This window comes from Brassica rapa, chromosome A04 (genome assembly GCF_000309985.2).
Source record: "Brassica rapa cultivar Chiifu-401-42 chromosome A04, CAAS_Brap_v3.01, whole genome shotgun sequence".
In the NCBI taxonomy this organism is placed as follows: Eukaryota; Viridiplantae; Streptophyta; class Magnoliopsida; order Brassicales; family Brassicaceae; genus Brassica; species Brassica rapa.
The window spans coordinates 5,431,066-5,452,285 of NC_024798.2; the positions used below are offsets into that span (position 1 = coordinate 5,431,066).

A 21,220-nucleotide genomic window follows, 5' to 3' on the forward strand; every position below is an offset into this window, starting at 1 on the left:
TTAATATCAATAATGAACAACCAAGACTCTCAACCAAGACTCTCAAACAGATTCGATTCACAGAGACGGATCATGTTTCGAAACTAAACTTTCCATAATGGCAGTACTAAACTAGCTCGGAATTTAACGGAGTAGCTCTCACCTTAGCAACAAGAAGACGTGGTATCTATGAACTCCAGATGCTCAAATAGATTCCAAAGTGAGTCACCGGCGAGTTAAGGCGGCCGGCGACGGCGAGTCACGGCGGTCCGGCAGAGTTCTGGCGGTGGTCCGGAAAAGTTCCGGCGGTGGTCCGGCGGTGTTCCAGCGGTGGTCCGGCAGTGGAGGACGGTGGCGAAAATGGTAGCGACGATTTCCGGCGGCGGTGCTTGTAACTCGCACGCAGAGGCGAAACTTCCGGAGGTTCTAGCGACTTCATACGGACTCCGAGTGCGTCGTGGTTGGTGGCTATGGCTTCGTCTCGACGAAAGGAACACGATGGTGGCTTTGCATGCGCGAGATTTTCAACGGTTAAGAAGATATGGCCGATTTACTGAACAGACGAAAACAAAGCTTCAGAGGTGGCGGTTTCTGGCGATTCTCAGCTGTGGCGAACGGTGGTGACAACCTTGGCGAAGTCTTGGCGTGCGGTGGTCGTGATGAGCTTCGGCTATGGCTCAAATTTCGCAAAGATTTCACTTTTCTTCATTTCTCTCTCCATAGAACTCTTTCTATTTTTTTTTTCTCTAACTTTCTGATTTTTTTTTATACTGAAAAAAAACAATGTGAAAATAAAATATTTATAGACAAATATTTTGGACCTTAATGTATTGCTTGGGCTTTAGACGGCTAACGAGTTCCGAGACCGAAATTAGATCGTTACAATGACCCTGAGTACAATTGATCCGGAGCTCTACTAGTCTCATAAACAAATGTTTGAGAGTCAAAACTGAACAGAACCGAACCACTATATATGTACTTGGATTGGATGTTCAATTTCCGAACTTGGTTTATTGCTTATATAACAAGTCTATGCGAATTTTTTTGATAAACGCAAAGCACATAACAGAAGAATATTCACATAATCAGAGGAAAAAGTAGTACAGAACAAGAAGCAAAGATGAGTTTCTCATTCATGAAAAGACAAAAGATTAAAAGATGAGCTTTTATTGCTTTCTCCAGACGCTGCTGCAACCTTTTCAACGAGGCTGATAGATGTGATGGTTCCGGCGACAGTAGAAGTTCGGGTTCATCCTCTTCTGGTTATACTTGGCAGAACAAGACACATTAGATCTGTAAAGCTTCCCTTTCGTAGACTCCGCCATGCTCAGAAGCGCCTTCAAGTACCTCCCAACATCTGATTCTGCCAGAGAAGTAATTGTAAGAAACTAAACGTGTTTTAATGTGTTTTTTTTTTTCGTTACCTCTCACTGAAGATCCACCCATCTCATTCTCACCGGATGACGTCAAGATTAGCTCCTCGAACTCGTCCTCCATATCGCCGAACTCATACTCCTCCGAGTTGGCACTGAGCCAGAAGTCACGGAACCACTTGGATGTTGTCACCAGCTCCCACCACTTGGGAGAGAAATCCTCTACCTCACGGAATCCCACCGGATCGAACGCCGGCGCGTTTGGATTCAGCGTCGATACACTCCGATCTACCACCGTCGACATTTTTACAACTCCGATCACAGATCTACAAAAGTTCACAGATTACAACACCACTCGACTGAAAGTCATGAGATACAAAGCAGAGATTACATACCTCTCACTGAGTCTTCAGAGCGAGTCACGCTTTCCTTTCCGAGTCACTAGAAAACACAGTCTTTTGATTAGGAAAAGCTTTGGCACTGTTTTTAAAGAAACTAGTAGACGGTAAACCGGTATGAGCAACCGGCAGGTGTAAAGGAGAGGATGGAGATCGAACGGTCATGGATGAGAAAAGGGTGATCTGACGGTGTCCATACGAATAATAATTGGATCTTAGCTCGTTGGTTACTGGATAAGATATTAAGATACTTCCTTTTCTTATTTTGTTTTAGATAAACCAAAGATATTTTACTTTTTTGCTGCTAGGAATGAAATTTCTAGAACATAGGCCAAAGCCCAATAGGAAAATATTATAAAATTATCACTTGTTCCATTATCATTTCATTTCATTCTCACTTGTAACTAGCACCATCTCCAATGAAATACCAAAACATTATATTTCTAATAAAACAACAAATATAACCCTATTCACAAAATATAATGTAGTGTAGAAAACATAATAGTTGGTATCAATCATACCAAATATTAAAATAATATTTTATTTTTATTTTTCTGTAGTTATAAATACATTATTTTATTTATTAATTTTAACATATAGTTGTGAATACATCATAATATTTTGTATTTTTATTTTTATTTTCACATTACTAAAAAGTAAACCATTACTATATTTATATTTTTAATTAGTAATATAATCAAATGAATGTTATCGATTATATTAAATTGTATCAAAATAATAATGCTTTTCATTTTAAATGTATAATATTTTAATTATGATTAATATTTTAAATAAAATAAATAAATAAGTATACAATTTAACTAAAATAATTAACAGAAAAATAAAATTTACTAAATTTTAATAAATAAATAAATAAATACAGAAAACATAAGTGATAAATATAGTTAGTCAATTATAAATAATTAATTTATTAAATTACTAAAAATAAAAAAGATAGTAATATTATGGTTTGAGATACCCTAAATATTTACAGAAACTATCCTTTTCCTTTATTTTTAGAATTATAAAAAATATTGGTTTAAAATTCAAGGTTGTTCTCTCATCATACGCAAAACAAACGAAAGTAATACATACATGCTCTAGAGCCATTATACCATGTATTTGGGAATATGAGACCCTAAAAATATTTTTCATGTGAAAGGAGAAAAGGCCGAGATATAAAATGGGAAATTAGATTGAATAACACAAAAGAAATTATATTTAACTATCTAACAAAAAATAAAATACAACCATTATTATTACATTATATACTATGATACTCCTATAATCCGGTTTATAGGCGATAAACACATTCTTCTTCTATTACCAACTACCACCATGGAATATTCTATAACTACCACCACCATCAGCTATGTCAACCACATCTCTTCAGCTACCACCTTTTCTTTGTAATCATCCTCACTTTGATATGCTAAAATTAATCTAGAGTAACTCTCTCTCAGATAAGAGATCAGGTGCAGTGCATAGAGATTGTATCCACGGATACTTGCTATTTCACGTAATAGACTTGGATATCAGATTTAGCTAGGTTAAAATATATAAAACAATAAACAAAGCAGTAAATAAAAGAGCAATAGATAAATAGATGAGTTAACATATGGGATAAGGTGCTAGACTTAGGGTTTCATTCATGTTATTAGAACTCAAATCTGTAAATGCTAAGGGGTTGATCCTACAACTCGAATGCAATAGGAAGATATCCAACTCTCGCTGTGAGTCTACATGTTTAAATTTGTATTCATACTAATAGGTGTTTAATATGGAATGAGTATCGATCGGTACACTTATGTAGTTTCAATTCGATACGTTTTTTAAACAGGCTTTATCGTCCAGATCGATAAGTTCACTTGGTTAACTTAACCAGTGTGTCACTGGGCCAAACAACTTAGCTCAGCAAAATTATTATCAGGTAATAAACCTACTCTCGCAGTTGTCAATAACCTAAGTTCAGGATTCTACATAATTACTCTAGATTGCAAGCAGTAAGATACTAAGATTCATTATGTCAAGGATCCTAACAAATCACCCTAGCAATTCTATATTTCAAGTTCATTCAAAACCCTAGAAAATCCTCAAATCTAACAATGGATCTAATCAGACATGATAAGAGAAGACATAATCAAAGAAAGACTAGATAGAATATGATAAATTAATAAAAAATCAATGGAGTTCCATGATTTGGGATGCTCTCCATGTTAGCATCATCTTCCCCGCTGTCATACTTCACCCTTTATTAAGCAGGCTCCAGAGTCATCTGTAATCACACCACACGTCTCACATAATCCGCAAAGACGCTCGTACTAGAGTCTCATAAAGGTGTTAAGACGTGGAGAAAATTGAAAATTTCTTTGAACCCTAAGAGGGTGATTGACATTCCAGTTCAACTGTATCCTGACAAACTCAAAACGGCTACCAACCTCCTCATTGGAATCCATTTGAATGTACTCTCCTAGAGCGCGAACAATGTGAACAATAACATGTATGTTCATGAGTTGGAGTGGGTTTCCTCTTATTTGGATACATAATGGAATGAAATTTAGCATTTCCATATCCATTAATGAAGTTCATCTCTGGAGCACAAGCATACGGTCCGCAAATGCCCAAGGCCCCCTTATGATACCATGTCCATAGCTTCCTCAGACGGGAACACGAACTGAAATCATCTGCCTTCAATAACTCTGCCTCGAACCAAACTTTGAAACCCCCAATTCCTTGGCATCGTTGTCACGATTGCTCGTAGGTTTTGTTTGTGTGGCATCACTAGGCGCCCAATCAGAATAAATCTGCTCTCTTCTTCCGCTTGACGGACCACTGCCGGTGGCAACACAAAGGGAGCATCGTCAGCACCGAAGTTTATGTCTTGTAATGCTCTCCGAATATTATCAGCCATCGAGTCCAGAAAAAATGTAGATCTCCAGAGACAGTATAAGAGATTTGATAAAAGAGTTGAAAGGTATCGATAAAATCCAACCTTTCTTTCCTCGGTATATACACACTCAACCAACCGAACAGCCTCGAGACCATTTCATCACGATTGCTCTTGTAAACAATGTGGGGATATACAACATTGTGGCCGGTTTCTGTGTAAAAACCACATCTTTGTTATCGAAATCATCATGAACCACCTAGATAGTGGCGAGAAATTGAAGAAATTGGAACCGTTTTATTATCGCCTTTTCTCGTCATCCCTGAATTTAATTTTTATTTTCTTCCTTCTTTAATTACCGAAGTACTACAGAAACGATATATGAAAGTTATTATTTAAAAAAATTGTTATTACACCCAAAAAAGAAAAAAAATTGTCTTTGATCTTAAATAGGTATAGATTTCAATATTCCATATATATTAATTGAGAAACATTACAACTTTTTTTGTAGCCACGTGTCATCACTAAAATGATTTTTAGAATCCTTAGAGAAATAGGTTGGTCCATCTAATTATATAATAAATTTTTTTATTAAACTAACCATAATTTCATTATCAATGTTCTTTATTATTTCTTTAAACAGAAGTTACAGAATTGCCTAATATGGCTAAAGTATATATGACAATTAATGATTTTGAATAACAAAGATTTGATAAAAAATAGTATATCTTATATCATATTTGTTAAAATTTAAACTATAAAAATAAATTAAACAACCACATTAACCATAATAAAAATTTAGATTTTTCTGTATAGTTATATTTTGAACTTTTAAAAACGATTAGAAAAACTAAAACTGTTAAAAGTCTCACATTCAAATTTTACGATTCATGGTTCAAAATAATTTTACGATTCATGGTTTAAAATTTTGGGTATGACAAGATACAAATGATTAGAAAGTCATACAATTAAAAAGTCTAATGTAATTAATTATTAAGATTAAAATATATACATATATATATATATATATATATATCATTTTAAATTAAACTATATACCATATAAAATACATAAATATTTTAATTTCGAAATTTACTTTGAACGATTACTTTTGATAAAAGCTTTGAACAAACATTGACAACTTAATTTTTTAAAAAATTATAAATTACTAAGACTATTAATCCTACAATAAAAAATTTATTATCAGTAATTTTAATTTTTGTTATAAAATATGCAAATGATCAAAAAAACATATGAGTAGAAATCATCATTTAATAGACATTAATATTAAAAATATACTATATAAGTTAAATTTAATTATATATCCTATCAAGTAAAAATAATATTTTTTGGATTAATAAAACTTATATTTTTGCACAAATTTATTATATATGTAATAGTTACTGAATTTTTAATTATTCAATATATATTTATTATTTCATAATATATAAAAAACATATAATACTTAAAATAATGTATATATAATATTCATCTAGCATAAGGCGCGGATATTAACCTAGTATATCTATACAATTATTTGTGAAGTAAATTTTTACAACGGAGCTCTCACGTTAAAAGTTAGAGCGGTTAATATTGATTATACCCTTAATGAATAATTATATAAATTAGTCAAAAAATAAAAACGAATTTCAAATCAATCTGATTAAAAAAGTGATTAACATTAATAATAAATCGTTTATACACTTAATGAATAAATGATATAAATTAGTCGAAAATAAAAACGAATTTAAAATATATCTGATAAAATAAGTGATTAAAATTAATAATAATAAGAATTATCTAAAACATAAATAATTAAAAATAAATTTCTATTAATAATATTATATTTATATATTTATATTAGATAATTGACTATAAATAAATATAATAAAATTTTCAAAAATAAAAACATGTTTTAAAACATAAGATAATTCTTAGATATATTTTGTTGTTATCTGAAAATAATATTCTATTATAAAATTTATAGTTAGATATAAAACAATTTATAATTAAATGCTAATCAAATAAATATATTTTCTAAAATATTTGTGAATGTTTTTAAAATTTAACACAACAATAAGCATATATATATATATTTTGATAAAAAGTAATGAATATATATTAATAATATTTTATTTGCAAAGTAAATTTTTGCAACGGAGCTCTCACGTTGAAAGTTAGAGCGGTTCATATCGTTTATATCCCTAATGAATAATTATATAAATTAGTCAAAAAATAAAAACGAATTTCAAATCACTCTGATTAAAAAAGTGATTAACATTAATAATAAATCGTTTATACCCTTAATGAATAAATGATATAAATTAGTCGAAAATAAAAATGAATTTAAAATATTTCTGATTAAATTAGTGATTAAAATTAATAATAATAAGAATTGTCTAAAATATAAATAATTAAAAAAGAATTTCTATTAATACTATTATATTTATATATTTATATTAGATAATTGACTATAAATAAATATAATAAAATTTTCAAAAATAAAAATATGTTTTAAAATATAAGATAATTCTTAGATATATTCTGTTGTCATCTGAAAATAAAATTTTATTATAAAATTTATACTTAGATATAAAAAAATTAATAATTAAATGCTAATCAAATAAATATATTTTCTAAAATATATGTGAATGTTTTTAAAATTTAACACAACAATAAGCATATCTATATTTTATAAAAACTAATGAATATATATTAATAATATTTTATTTATATGTTATATTTGATAATTGATTATAAGTAAAGATAATAAAATTCTCATAAATAAAATATATTTTTAAAACATAAGATAATTCTTAAATATATTGTATTTTTAACTAAAATAATATTTTTTACTATAAAATAAAAAGTTTAATGTTTGATTTATCTTTTTAAAAACATAATTAATAATTTATTATGTTGGTTTTGATTTAATAATTATAAACAGATAAATATCTATAAGAACACTATGCCCGAATGTGCGGGCATAATACCTAGTCTATACTATTATTTGCGAAGTAAAATTTTAGAATCGAGCTCTCACGTTAAAAGTTAGAGCGGTTAATATTTTTTATACTTTTAATAAATAAATGTATATATAAAATTAAAAATAAAAATGAAATTTTAATTTATTTGATTAGATAATTGATTAAGATTAATAATAGTAAGAATTATCCAAAATCTGAAAATATAATTTAAAAGAGATAATTTTTGTATATATTATTGTTACCTAAAAAGTATTTTAGTAAAAAGTTAAAAACATAAATTATCTATCTAAATATTAATCAAATAAAATTCTTAATTATATAATTAAAAATAGAATATTGTATTATCCAAAATCAAAAAATATAATTACAAAAAGATAATTTATATATATATATATATTGTATTGTTATCTGAAAAAATATTTTAGTAAAAAGTTAAAAACGTAAATTATATAATTAAATATTAATCAAATAATTTTTTTAATTATATAATTAAAAATATAATATTGAGTTATTTTAAGATTTATTTTTGTATAATGAAGATAGTGTACAAAGAACTTTTCAAAAATTTATGAATATGTTTAAGCCTGCATCGCGGGCAAAACACCTAGTATCTATCTATCTATATATATATAAAATAATAAAACAAAGTTTTCTCTCATCTCAGCTCTCCACATCATCAAGCAATGATGGGCAAATGAGGACACGTGTCCAAACTAAAGCGTTATATGTTTCAGCAGAGTTTTCGTGGGCTCCACATGTAGGTTTCAAATAAATTCGTCTGGGCCTTAGTTAAATGAAAGTGGCCCACATCTTTTAACCCTAGGAAACTCCGCCTCTTCACCTAAGAGCATCGTTAACGCGGTATGCAACTCCCGTCTCTTCTTATTAATAGCAATTAAAAAAAAAAAATTAGGTTAAATAGAAAGAAACGTCGCTTAATTAGGAGTTAGAAGAGACGGTCTTTTGAGACACGTGTTGACTAAATAGCGTTCATCTCTTTCTCTCTTCCCACTCTGTGTCTCTCTCCCTCTCGTCGACTATTCTCCAAAATCTCTCAGACAATACTCGATGGCGACGATTCCTCCCCAATTCTTCAGAGCAAGTCAAATATATTTCTTATGTGTGTTAGATTATGGACGGAGGAGGTGGCGACGGTGGTGGTGCCGCGTACAACTCACACACGGTGGGGGAGGTTTTAGGGATTTTAAGGGTCGTAGGAATGGCATGATTAAGGCTCTAACCACTGGTAATATTTGGTCACTCGCTCTTCGTTTTGATTCTTCTTCTTCCTCCATTGTCGTTAAAAATCTCAACTTTTTTATTGTGTGTGTGTGTTTGGCTCTGTTTTGCTGAGTGTTGAATGATGCATTAGGGGTTTTGATAGTTTCTCTGAATTATGAGCAATAAAGGAGTAAAGTTTTGTTTTTTTGTTTGTGGGATTGATTTCCTCCGATGAAAGTCTTTGCTTTTTTTGTTTGAGTTGTCTTCCTTGTGCTCTGCTTCTCTGAGAGTAAAGTTTAGATTTTTGAATATTGATTTTCAAAATAATGTCGTTCTGTGTGAAATCTAGTTTCGTAGTGTCACAAGTTCTTGATGAGCAGAAGCTGTGTCAGATACGAAGAAAGCTATTGAGTTGGATCCTGCATTGGCCAAAGCTTACTTAAGAAAAAGGTATGTCTTTGTTGTTTCATCTTGATGTATTGATTGAGGTTGGTGAAGGAGAAGATTGAGTTTGCTGTGAATCAGATGAATTGGCCACTAGAGGTTGTGGCTTTGTTTCCTCAGCTACTTGGATACAGCATGGAGAAGGGATTGTGCCTAGGTGTAACGTAATCAAAGCTCTCATCGCCAAAGGGTTGCTTGGAAGTGAACCCCTTTCGATTCCATGTGTCTTGACATATACCAATGAAGCCTTCTTAAAAAGGTATGTGATGAAGCACGATGATAAGCAGCTTGTGACTTAGTTATTAGCCATCTTCATGAAAGATAGTAATAAAATAGATTAGAAAATATATATGTTAGTGTTATCTTCAGGTTGGCATTGTACGGTTGTAATTATAACGCTTGGTTTATCGGTTTCATCAGAAAGAAACATTTGTTATGTTCTTTCATGATTCAGAAACATCATGATGTTATTTTTTGTGAATCATATTTCATTCATGCAATTTAAACTGGTAAATTCATGCAATTAAAATGTATAATAATTTTTTTAAGAACCTTTAATTAAGAGCCTTGCAATGGAGCATAAAAATGTTTGAGTTTCTTAATGTTATCTCTTAGTTCACTTTTACTACTTAAAAGTATTAAAAAAAATAAGAAACCCTAAATGGGTCTTTGGGATAATCATGCTCTAAGCTTCTTACCATCGCAGCTCCTCTCGCCGGAGACGTAAATGTTGAAAGTCTTGAGACGTTACAAACTCAGTTTGAGTCCAGGCGTCGTGTTTAACTCTCCACTACTCCCACGATCCTCATTGAATGCAACCCATTACTTCCTTGCTCTAGATCTTCTACTATAAAAAGGTATGTTCTCTACAGTAAAAATCATGACTTCAATCTTCTCAGACATGCCTTAACAAAAATCCAGCAAAAATGGCTGATACAATGTTCTCCTCCCCGATTTCAAGGCTAAATCCTCCACCGTCGAGGTCCGGTTGCTTAGGTTTTTGGAAGCTAAAACGTCAAGTGCGGTGGCGAGCTCATGGGTGTTGAAATCCTCCTCCACTCTAAGGTTTTTCCGTCATTGAAACTCTTAATTATCGAACCATTTTAAACATAAGCTTTTTTTGTGGTAAAAGAACATAAGCTTAAGTTAAACATATTTCAGAGACCTTGAGTGTCTTAAAAAAAGAGATTTAACCTATATTCTGCATTTGTAGTTTGTCAGAGGAGGTTGCGTTTGCACTTGCTCAAGGTTTGAAAGTAATTGCTTGTGTTGGTGTGATGAGACTCTTGAGCTGCGAGAAGCTGGGTCAACCATGGATGTTGTAGCTGCTCAGACTAAAGCTATTACTGGTATGTAGTATGTACATCCATTATATTGTCAAACACATTTTTAATCTCTTTTAGCTTATTTAAGTTCGTCTGATTTAACATTAGGGCCGTTAAGATGACTGTTTCGGATGAGACAGGCGAAGTTGTATTTGTTGGTTTCGATGGTGATACGACAAAGCTAACTTAACCTCCCAGCCTCCGAGGCTGGTCCTCCCCTGGTATCTCTCTCTCTTATATCTTCTCAGTCATCAACCAGATTGCTACTCTTATTTTTCATACTCTCGATTTAAAATATTGGTCTTATAGGCTGAAGATGGAGAGAACCCAAAAGATAGTCAGCTCCCCCAGTTTACACATTCCAGGTCAAAGTTTTCTACTACAATTTTGGTGCTAAACATCAGACATTCACTTTCTCACACATCATGGAAGAGGGTGAACGCCTTCCCCTCCCTGACTTTGCTGTGATGTAAGTTTATAGCTACATTTAATTCCACTCTTTAGTGCTAGAAAAGTATTAATGTGTTTGTTTTAGCAGGAGGGCAACCATGGTCCTAGAGATGATATGCCAGGGATGACCTCACTGTCTACCAATGTGTGCGAAAGGACCAACTCTTCAACAACTTTGATGTTACGTATGAGGAGTGTAGACCACCGATTCTGTTCCATTACAAGAGAAAGGGCCGTGTAACGGGAAAGGGCCTGAAAGAAGATTAAGCATTATGAAGAAAGAGTAGCTTTACGGCCCAATGGGAGATAACTTGGTGGACAAGGAGTCGACTTGGGGTCTAGTAGTAGCAGCCTATGAGGTGTCAATAAGACAAGGGAACCACAGCACATGGGGTGTTGGATCTGGAGCCGTTGTGAGTGACAAGAGGAATATCTCCTTTATAAGTCACGTGAGTACGTTAGGAAGAGTATCAAGTTATTGGTCATCATGTTCATGTCATGTTAGAAAGAGAAGTTGGGACTTATCTTTCTATTGTAACCTTTTCTTGAAGATCAATACAATCTGAGTGTTTTATTTAATCCAGTTTACATTAAAGAGAGTAGCAAAACGTAACAAATTGGTATCAGAGCGGTAGATCCTGACATCATGCCACCGAAGAAATCCGATTTGGAGCAAGCAATGGAACAGCTTCAGGTAGATCTGGGGAAGCTGACGGCCCTGGTCGTGGAGCAGAGAGTGGAACAGCGTCAAGAAGGAGGACGAGTAACGTCGTTGGAGAAATCTATGGAGGCGATGCAACAACAAATGGGTAGGCTGAGTGTCCTGGAACGTCTCGAGCAACGTTTTCAAGAGGAAGACGAGGCCAAGAAGAAGTTGCTCGAGCTTGACAAAGGGAAGAGACATGAAGTAGCTGAAGCCTCAACGGGGAGGTTCAACGTCGCCGAGAGCAACTCACCCGTAACAAAACAGAGCCCAGCGAACAAACCCATTGTGATTGAAGAGAACGCAGAAGGGTCCGTGCAGAAGGTCTTTGCAACCTCCCGATACACCAGATCTAGCAGTGGACAACCGTCGGATAGAAGATCTCTTACCCAACAACTCGAGATCCCAACTTTTGACGGAGAAGACGCTGATGGGTGGATCTTGCGTGTTGACCAGTATTTTGAGATCGAAGACTTTACGGAGGAAGAGAAAATGAGGGCGGTACGAATGTGTTTCCTCGGAGATGCCTTGTTATGGTATCGATGGGAACGAGATCGGCGAGCGTTCCAAGACTGGGGACAGATGAAAGCTAGAGTCTTGGAACAGTATTCGAAGACACAAGACTCTACCGCAGGAGAGAGGTTACTGAAACTAAAACAAGAAGGTACGGTGCGCGAGTATTGTCGGGACTTCATCGCCCTGGCGACAAACGCGCCGGAAATCGCAGACAACGTGCTGGAGATGGCGTTCATGAATGGACTAAAACCTCGGATAAGAGCGGGAGTAAAGATGTTTGAGCCTAAGAGCCTGCAGAAAATGATGGAGACGGCAAAGCTGGTGGAAGAATGGTCGACGGGGGAAATCTCCGACGAAACTCCAACGTCGAAAGGAGGAACCTCGACGAAATCCATTAACCCACGACAAACAGGCCCAAATTGGTCTTCGGGCCGAGCGCAAACATCAAAGCCCAATAACCATAAGTCCAGCCCAGGAGGATCAAATACACCTGCGTCGCCTAGGGGTCAAACAAGCCGACCAAATATCGCACACCATCGCCTCAAACCGCCGTTCCGGCGACTCACACCCGCGGAACGAGCAAAATGGCTGGCTGAAGGCCTTTGTTTCAAGTGCGACGAGAAGTTTGATGCACAACACGAGTGCCCACGGAAGGAATTGATGGTGGTGATGGTCTACGACGATGGTACCGAAGAGGAGCTGACGGAGGAGATGATAGAAGAAGAGAGGAACGGAGATACAGAGATAGCGGAGTTGTCCATGAGCTCAGTGGTGGGCATGTCCTCACCTCACACGCTAAAGTTGAGAGGATCGTTTGGTACGCGAGACGTGGTGGTGCTCATCGACAGCGGTGCTTCACACAATTTCGTCTCAGAGAAGCTAGTCAGTGAACTGGGGTTAAAACTCACAGACACCTCGAGTTACGGTGTAATGGTGGCTGGAGGAACAAGAATCAAAGGGAAAGGAGTCGTTGATGGAATGGAGCTGCAGATCCAGGGGCATAAGATTGAAGCAAGCTACTTGCCATTGGAATTAGGCATCGCTGATGTCATTCTGGGGATACAATGGTTAAACACTTTGGGAGAGACTCGTTTCAACTGGAAGCTACAATGGATGAAATGGAAAGAAGCGGAACGTGAGATACAGTTACGAGGAGACCCAAGCCTACACACAGCGGAGGTCTCACTGAAAGCAATGAGAAAAGTCTTGGAGCAAGAAGGAGAAGGGATCATTGTTGAATTTGGAGGTATAAGGAAACAGGAGGAAGCGCAAAAGAGATTAGAGACAGGAAGATGGAAGGGAGTTTTGGAGCAGTATTCAGAGGTGTTTGAAGAACCAAAAGGATTACCACCTTCCAGGGGAAAGGTCCATGCCATCACGCTCAAAGAAGGAGCTAATCCGGTGAGCGTTAGGCCTTTCAGATACCCTCAAGCTCAGAAGGAGGAGATAGAGAGACAGATCACCACAATGTTGGCAGCAGGTATTATTCAGGAAAGCAGCAGCCCCTTCTCAAGCCCGGTTCTACTAGTGAGGAAGAAGGATGGGAGCTGGCGTTTCTGTGTAGACTATCGAGCGCTTAATCAGGTCACGGTAGCAGACAAGTACCCGATACCAATGATTGACCAGCTTCTCGACGAGCTCCATGGGGCTAGAGTGTTTTCGAAACTTGATTTAAAGGCAGGCTATCATCAGATTCTAGTGAAGAGCGAGGACGTACCAAAAACTGCGTTTAGAACACACGATGGGCATTATGAATTCTTAGTAATGCCCTTCGGTCTCTCTAACGCACCATCTACGTTCCAGTCACTCATGAATGACGTGTTTCGTCCGTACTTACGCAAGTTCGTATTGGTGTTCTTCGACGACATACTTGTCTACAGCAGAACGGAGGAAGAACACATGGAGCACTTGGCAGTGGTGTTGAAGCTGTTGTCTGTTCATCAGCTGTACGTAAACAAGGGTAAATGCGAGTTTGGAAGTCAAAGGGTGGAGTATCTTGGTTACATCATATCAGCAGAGGGAGTATCAGCTGATCAGGAGAAAATACGAGCAATGGAGGAATGGAAAACACCAAGGAACGTAAAGGAGCTCAGAGGGTTCCTCGGTCTCACAGGTTATTACCGGAAATTCGTAAGAGGGTATGGGGAGATTGCAAGGCCTCTTACGAAACTGCTGAAGAAAGACAAGTTTGTGTGGGAAGAAGAGGCAACAGTGGCTTTCAGGAAACTGAAGGAGGCAATGATCACAGTTCCGGTATTAGCAATGCCAGACTTCAAATCTCAGTTCGTGATTGAGTCTGATGCATCAGGAAGCGGTCTCGGAGCAGTTCTCATGCAACATCAGAGGCCAATAGCCTTTTTCAGTCAAGCATTATCGGAACGACAGAGGCTGAAGTCTGTCTACGAGAGGGAATTGATGGCGATAGTGTTTGCGGTCCAGAAGTGGAGGCATTACTTGATTGGGCGCAGGTTTTTAGTAAGAACAGATCAGAAGAGTCTGAAGTTTTTGTTGGAGCAACGAGAGGTGAATTTGGATTATCAGAGGTGGCTCACCAAGCTGTTGGGGTTTGATTTTGAGATACAATACAAACCCGGACTACAGAACAAAGCAGCAGACGCACTCTCACGAAAGGTAACAGTGGCTGAGCTTCTAGCTGTAACACTTTCACGGGTGATAGAGCTAGAGGATATTAGTAGAGAGGTGGAGAATGATCAAGAGTTGCAGCGTGTGATCAAAGAGATTGAGGAGGATGCGGGGAAGCATCCTGACTATGCAATAGTCCAGCAGCGTTTACTGAGACAGGGGAAGATAGTGGTACCGAAACAATCTGCACTGACAGGGTTGATCATGCGAGAGTTTCACTGCAGTAAACTAGGAGGTCATGGAGGGGTGTTGAAAACTCAGAAGCGAATTACTGACGTCTTTTACTGGGAAGGAATGTTGACAGACATCAGGAGGTTTGTGGCAGCTTGTCAAGTTTGTCAGCGAAGCAAATACTCCACACTAACTCCGAGTGGGCTGTTGCAACCGTTACCAATTCCAGAGAAGGTTTGGGAGGATGTGTCACTTGATTTTGTGGAAGGGTTACCACGATCTAAAGGAATTAACGCGGTCTTAGTTGTGGTGGATCGGCTCACGAAGTTCGCTCACTTCATAGGCCTCAAACACCCATTCAGCGCAGTGGACGTCGCAACAATCTTCATACAGGAGGTGGTCAGACTACACGGGTTCCCGCGGTCGATGGTTTCTGATCGTGATAGGGTGTTTACAAGCGCTTTCTGGAAGGAGTTGTTCAGACTATCAGGTACAGCTCTCAATCTGAGTACGGCTTATCATCCGCAGTCTGATGGACAAACGGAGGTGACCAACAGAGGCATGGAGACTTACCTTCGATGTTTCGCGAGTGAGAAACCAAAGTCGTGGGCTGAGTTCTTACCTTGGGCAGAGCTGAGCTACAACACGTCCTATCACTCAGCTATTCAAACATCACCGTTTAAGGCTTTGTATGGGAGAGAGCCACCGACGCTGGTTAAGTATGAGAATGGATCTACTAACAATGCAGAGTTAGAGGACAGGTTGAGAGAGCGTGATCAGATGCTGATGATTATAAAGGAGCAGTTGCATAAGGCGCAACAAATCATGAAACAACAGTCTGACAAACACAGAAGGGATGTTGAACTACAGGTGGGAGATAAGGTGTATTTGAAACTCAGACCGTATAGGCAGCAGTCACTGGCTCGTCGTGCGAATGAGAAGTTAGCAGCCAGATACTATGGGCCCTTTACAGTCAAAAGCCGAGTGGGGAAAGTAGCTTATAAACTGGATTTACCAGAGGAGACCAGAATTCACTCTACCTTTCACATCTCGCAACTGAAGAAGGTAGTGGGAGAAGCAGAAGAAGTGTTACCTATACCTAAGCAGCTATCTCAAGACGGAGTGTTGGAGTTGGAACCTGAAAGAGTGCTACAAGCAAGAATCAACACAGTAACGGGTCAGGAAGAAATGTTGGTCAAGTGGAAAGGAATGCCTGACTATGAATGCTCGTGGGAATGGAGTTCAGTGCTGCGTGATCAGTTTCCTTCCTTGAACCTTGAGGACAAGGTTAATTTGGAAGAGGGGAGAAATGTTACGTATGAGGAGTGTAGACCACCGATTCTGTTCCATTACAAGAGAAAGGGCCGTGTAACGGGAAAGGGCCTGAAAGAAGATTAAGCATTATGAAGAAAGAGTAGCTTTACGGCCCAATGGGAGATAACTTGGTGGACAAGGAGTCGACTTGGGGTCTAGTAGTAGCAGCCTATGAGGTGTCAATAAGACAAGGGAACCACAGCACATGGGGTGTTGGATCTGGAGCCGTTGTGAGTGACAAGAGGAATATCTCCTTTATAAGTCACGTGAGTACGTTAGGAAGAGTATCAAGTTATTGGTCATCATGTTCATGTCATGTTAGAAAGAGAAGTTGGGACTTATCTTTCTATTGTAACCTTTTCTTGAAGATCAATACAATCTGAGTGTTTTATTTAATCCAGTTTACATTAAAGAGAGTAGCAAAACGTAACATTTGATTTGTCTCATCACCAAAAACTCTTAGGGCACATCATCTTCCAAGTTCACCAAGAAGGCAGGCATCGCAAAGGCACGCACGCATCACATAGGTTAAGAGGATGCAATATGTGGCCACATTAGTATCTAGAATAATGCTTACGCATCATCGATAGATTTTTATCTACTCTGTTCTGTTATCTAAATTTTGAACTCATGGTTATATTACTCCCCAGTCATTCAGCCACTAAGTTTCATATATGTATACATCCCTTCCATTCATTCAAAATATTAAAAAACAGTAAATAATATTAAAAATAAAAGTAACACGTGTGATGTAAGAACTACATATAAAAGGTTGACCATATTTTTCTGTTTTAAAAAATAAGACTACCGACTACGAGACAAGAAAAAATAAAACTACGAGTTGTTCGCTTCTCCGAATGTAGCTCTCTCGATGCAAATTAAAATTACTCTTTACATTTCAAGTAGTGTTTTGACAAAATAATGCAAACCGGTTAACATCTTTTTTTTTTGTCACAGACAAACCGGTTTACATCTTAGATCAAGCAAATGGTTAGGAAAAAAAGATTCCATAGTATTAACATATTTTAGAACTCTCAATCAACAAAAGGTGCATATCTATACGTGTTGTCGATGCGAACCCTCTCTAGACAAAACGCTCACTACGTGACATCTCTTTAGTGCAAAAGAAGTCTTATCGAACTAAAATGATCATCATAAGGCCGAAAGAAGTCTATTACCAAAAAAAAAGTCTCATGGAACTACGAAAACAAGCTCACTTTTTACTTAAGATCATTGTGAGTTGATGAGATGTGACTATCCATTATCAATATGTAATCCCTTTCAAAATGTAAGAACATATCTTTTTTTTGGTCAAATGAACATAATATTCAGACAAAGTAACATAAATTCAGACAAGAGGTTATAAATATTATTCTATAAATGGTTAATTAATTTATGCATAAGTTAAAATTTACTTTCTTTACAATAATTTCGGGACCAATGAGTGAAATATATTATATCTACATACTTTTGATAAATATCTTTTTTAAGATGGAAAAATCTAAATTTATATATCTACAATAAAATGTATAGTAACAATCAACTATATATTTAAATTAGGGAAATTAGGCCAAGTAGCTAAGAAAAAAAACAAAATTAAAAATCTAACCAAAATCCCCTTCTCTCTCTCCATCTCTCTCTACTCTCTCCCAAAATCTAATTTTTCTTTTTTTTGATTATTTAGCAAAAAAACCCTTTAAATTATTGTATCAAAACAATTAATAAATAATATTATAAAAAATACGCGCCGGAAAACCACTAATACTTATCTAGTCTTAATAAAATCTAGGGTAGAGGCTTAAATAATTCTAAGAGAATTTACAAAGTTACTCCAAAAAGGGAAAATATTTATAAAGAAAAAAAAAAGTGAAAAGGAATTTTCCTATTTCGCTGACCAAATCAGATAAAGAAAAAAAGAAACAACCTAAAGAGATCCTCTGTCTCTATATAAACAGAACGAAAACGTAAGAGAAATCTATTCAACTCTTTCACGCTTTTTCGCTGTCTAGTTCTCCAAGGAAAAAAAAAACTCTTTTTACGTTCTCTCTAAGGGAAAAACCATCAAACAATGAGAGATGACCAGCAGAAACTGATCTCATCATTCATGGAGATTGCTATTGGTCAAACCAAAGACACCGCAATACAATTCCTAAAGGAAACGAGCTGGAACCTTGAAGAAGCTATTAACCTCTTTCTCATTCACAGAGAGAATCAACCTCAACGTCAGCAAAACGCAACAGAGCTGCATAGGAGTGATTATCAAGAAGAAGAACATATCCCTCCTCCTTTACCTTCGATTAGGGATACTCTCTATGACTCTTCTTACATGTATCAAACTCCGGTTCAAGTATGTCCTGAAGAGATCTGGGACGCGGAATCAGAACCGTCAGAAGATTCGGACACTGATGTTGGACCAGATTCCAAACCAGAACCCTCAGAAGAGCCGAGGAGGTTGTCTTCTTTGTACCGTGCTCCACTGAAACTTCTTTTCCAAGGTACGTTTGAAGAGGCGAAATCAACATCTTCTAGACAGAACCTATGGCTGCTAGTCAACCTCCAGTCCACGACCGAGTTTACTTCTCACATGCTAAACCGAGATTTATGGGCTAACGAAGTCGTTTCTCAAGCCATTGAGTCTAGCTTCATCCTATCTCAAGTCTATGATGATACCACCGAAGGAAAGAAAGTCTCTACTTTCTACCGCATCGAATCTGCTCCTCCTGTGGTGCTTCTCATCGATCCCATCACTGGTCAGAATATGCGTTCTTGGAGTGGCGCAATTGAAGCTCATGGTTTCGTGGAGGATTTGATGAAGTACATGGATGATGGTCCTCATCAATACATGGCTTCTTCAACAAGAAACAAACGTATGAAGACAGATAAGATTTCTTCTGAAAGCAGCCAGACTGGGATGCCCGAACTTGCAGAGTCTTTAGAAACAAAGGAGGAGGAGGAGACTTGTTCTTCACGCAACCAGACTATTGGTCACATTGGGTTACCACTGTCTTGGGGGCCCGAGTTTGAAAAGTCTGCAGAAGTGAAGCAGGAGGAGATTTGTGTAGAGTTTCCAGATTTAACAGAAGAGCCAAAGGGAGACTGTGATAAAAGCCTTGTGTGCAGTCTATGTGTTCGGTTTCCAGATGGGAGAAGAAAGCAGAGGAAGTTTCTCAAGACCGAACCTATTCAGCTTCTCTGGTCTTTCTGTCATTCTCAGATTGTTGGGTCCGAGAAGAAGGCGTTTAAGCTAGTACAAGCGATCCCTGGTGCTTCCAAGACTCTGGAGTATGGAGCTAGCGCAACTTTCGACCAATCTGGCCTCGCAAACTCGATGATCTCGGTTACTTGGGAGTGAAGATTCATTTACTATTATTAAATTATTTTCATATGTAAATTTTGATTGATTTATAGAAAGAATGAGACAATGACATGGTGAAAGAAGATTAATGCCATACATGATAACATCTGCAAACCAGACTCTCCAAGTCAAAAGTTATAACGTTTTACTAATTCAAGCGACCTTGTTTGACAATGACGGCTATTACCTATTTTCTTCACGTTTATCTAATCATCAACATGATAAGTTGATTTTAGTTCACAGCTTACTCCAAATTGTCTCTTTTTTTTCTATATTAACATTGCGTCATTTGTGACCTCTGCTCCTCAACTAAATCTGTTCTATAAATCAGCAACACTCTGATCAACGGAGATAAAAATGAATGAACGTTCAAACATAGATTACAACTGTGGTGTTTGATTAAAGTTGTCAAATGGTCCATACAGCGCGCAATTGGGTTTGCCATACATATCATTTTTATTTTGGACATTGTTGGTCGAACAATAATTGACGATGGTCCAAAAACTTCAATTTAATTTTAAACTAGATTTTAACCCGCACGTTCGTGCGGATATTTTTTCATTTTATAAATGCATTAGATGTTATTACAAATTTTTTAAATATAAAATTTTCATTTTAGTATTATATATTATGTAACTCTATAATATTATTGTTTATATTTTTTATTCAGCATTATTCATATATAGTGATTTTTAATACATTTTACTTTGTTATTAATGTTTATTTCTTACTAATATATTTTTTTGAGTTAGATACAATAAAATAATAATATGAAATAATCAAATAGAAAACCTCCTTCAAATTTTTTTTTTTAATTTATACATTTTTATAATACATTTTAAAATTTTAAAATTTATATTATAGAAAATAAATATGTTCAAGATAATTTATATTTGCATGCTCCATTTAAAAAATATATTTTAATATATATTATTTTAGTATATTACAGAATTTAAGTAAAACAAATTTGTTTAAATATTATAGCCTGTTATTTTAGTAAATTTTATACATAATAGCATCCATCATATTATTTTACTAAATTTTATTGATATAAGATATTTTTTGGATGCTATGATATTAAGTTTTTTTTTAATTATATTTTCAAAATATTCGGTTGCTTTAATTTTTACAACATATATAGTTTGTTTTTTTTCCATGGTGCATTTCAAAAAGTTATTCTTTATTATCTGTGATTTAATATTTTGTAAAATGAAATATTATCATTTCGAGTTTGAATATTTATTTTCAAAATTTATATTGTGTCAAGTAAACTTTGAAAAATTACAGTACTATATTTGAGTTTGGAAGATTACATTTTGAATTTGTTTTTGTTACTATATTAATACATTATTTTATAATAAAAATATTTAAATTTTGGTGATATTTTCTAAATTTTCTCAACAGATTTTGTTATAATTAAAGAAAAAATTATAATTAAAATTTGATTTGAAATA

At 35.7% G+C, this 21,220-nt stretch overlaps 2 protein-coding genes and 1 long non-coding RNA gene across 4 annotated transcripts; 2 read left to right on the forward strand and 1 right to left on the reverse strand.

Moving 5' to 3' along the window:
• Positions 1-955: 955 nt before the first annotated feature.
• LOC103863549 (polyadenylate-binding protein-interacting protein 2) lies at positions 956-1,842 on the reverse strand. 2 transcript variants are annotated; one of them, XM_009141288.3, is made up of 3 exons: positions 1,748-1,842; positions 1,404-1,678; positions 956-1,342 (listed from the first exon to the last, which is right to left on the reverse strand). In XM_009141288.3, the coding sequence occupies exons 2-3, from the start codon at positions 1,654-1,656 to the stop codon at positions 1,179-1,181; spliced, it is 417 nt and encodes a 138-aa protein (XP_009139536.1). In that variant the 5' UTR covers positions 1,657-1,678; positions 1,748-1,842; the 3' UTR covers positions 956-1,178. The 2 variants fall into 2 exon arrangements, with proteins under 2 accessions (XP_009139536.1, XP_033146654.1); XM_033290763.1 differs by having other exon boundaries at positions 1,404-1,680; positions 1,763-1,796.
• Positions 1,843-8,168: 6,326 nt separating this feature from the next.
• LOC117133763 lies at positions 8,169-9,879 on the forward strand. The gene is made up of 3 exons (XR_004457774.1): positions 8,169-8,870; positions 9,195-9,295; positions 9,371-9,879. It is a non-coding gene; the product is annotated as an uncharacterized LOC117133763 (long non-coding RNA).
• Positions 9,880-16,849: 6,970 nt separating this feature from the next.
• Positions 16,850-20,462, forward strand: LOC103863551 (putative plant UBX domain-containing protein 14). Its single transcript, XM_009141290.3, has one exon. It carries the CDS (start codon positions 18,480-18,482, stop codon positions 19,761-19,763), a length of 1,284 nt encoding a protein of 427 aa, XP_009139538.1. The 5' UTR covers positions 16,850-18,479; the 3' UTR covers positions 19,764-20,462.
• Positions 20,463-21,220: the final 758 nt, after the last annotated feature.

What these genes read in the sequence shown, in the direction of transcription:
- LOC103863551 (XM_009141290.3), top strand. Translation starts at nt 18,480, where the DNA reads ATGAGAGATGACCAGCAGAAACTGATCTCATCATTCATGGAGATTGCT.
- LOC103863549 (XM_009141288.3), bottom strand. Translation starts at nt 1,656, where the DNA reads ATGTCGACGGTGGTAGATCGGAGTGTATCGACGCTGAATCCAAACGCG. An exon ending in GGGTGGATCTTCAGTGAGAG is followed by an intron (nt 1,343 to 1,403) that starts GTAACGAAAAAA and finishes CTTCTCTGGCAG; the next exon opens with AATCAGATGTTGGGAGGTAC.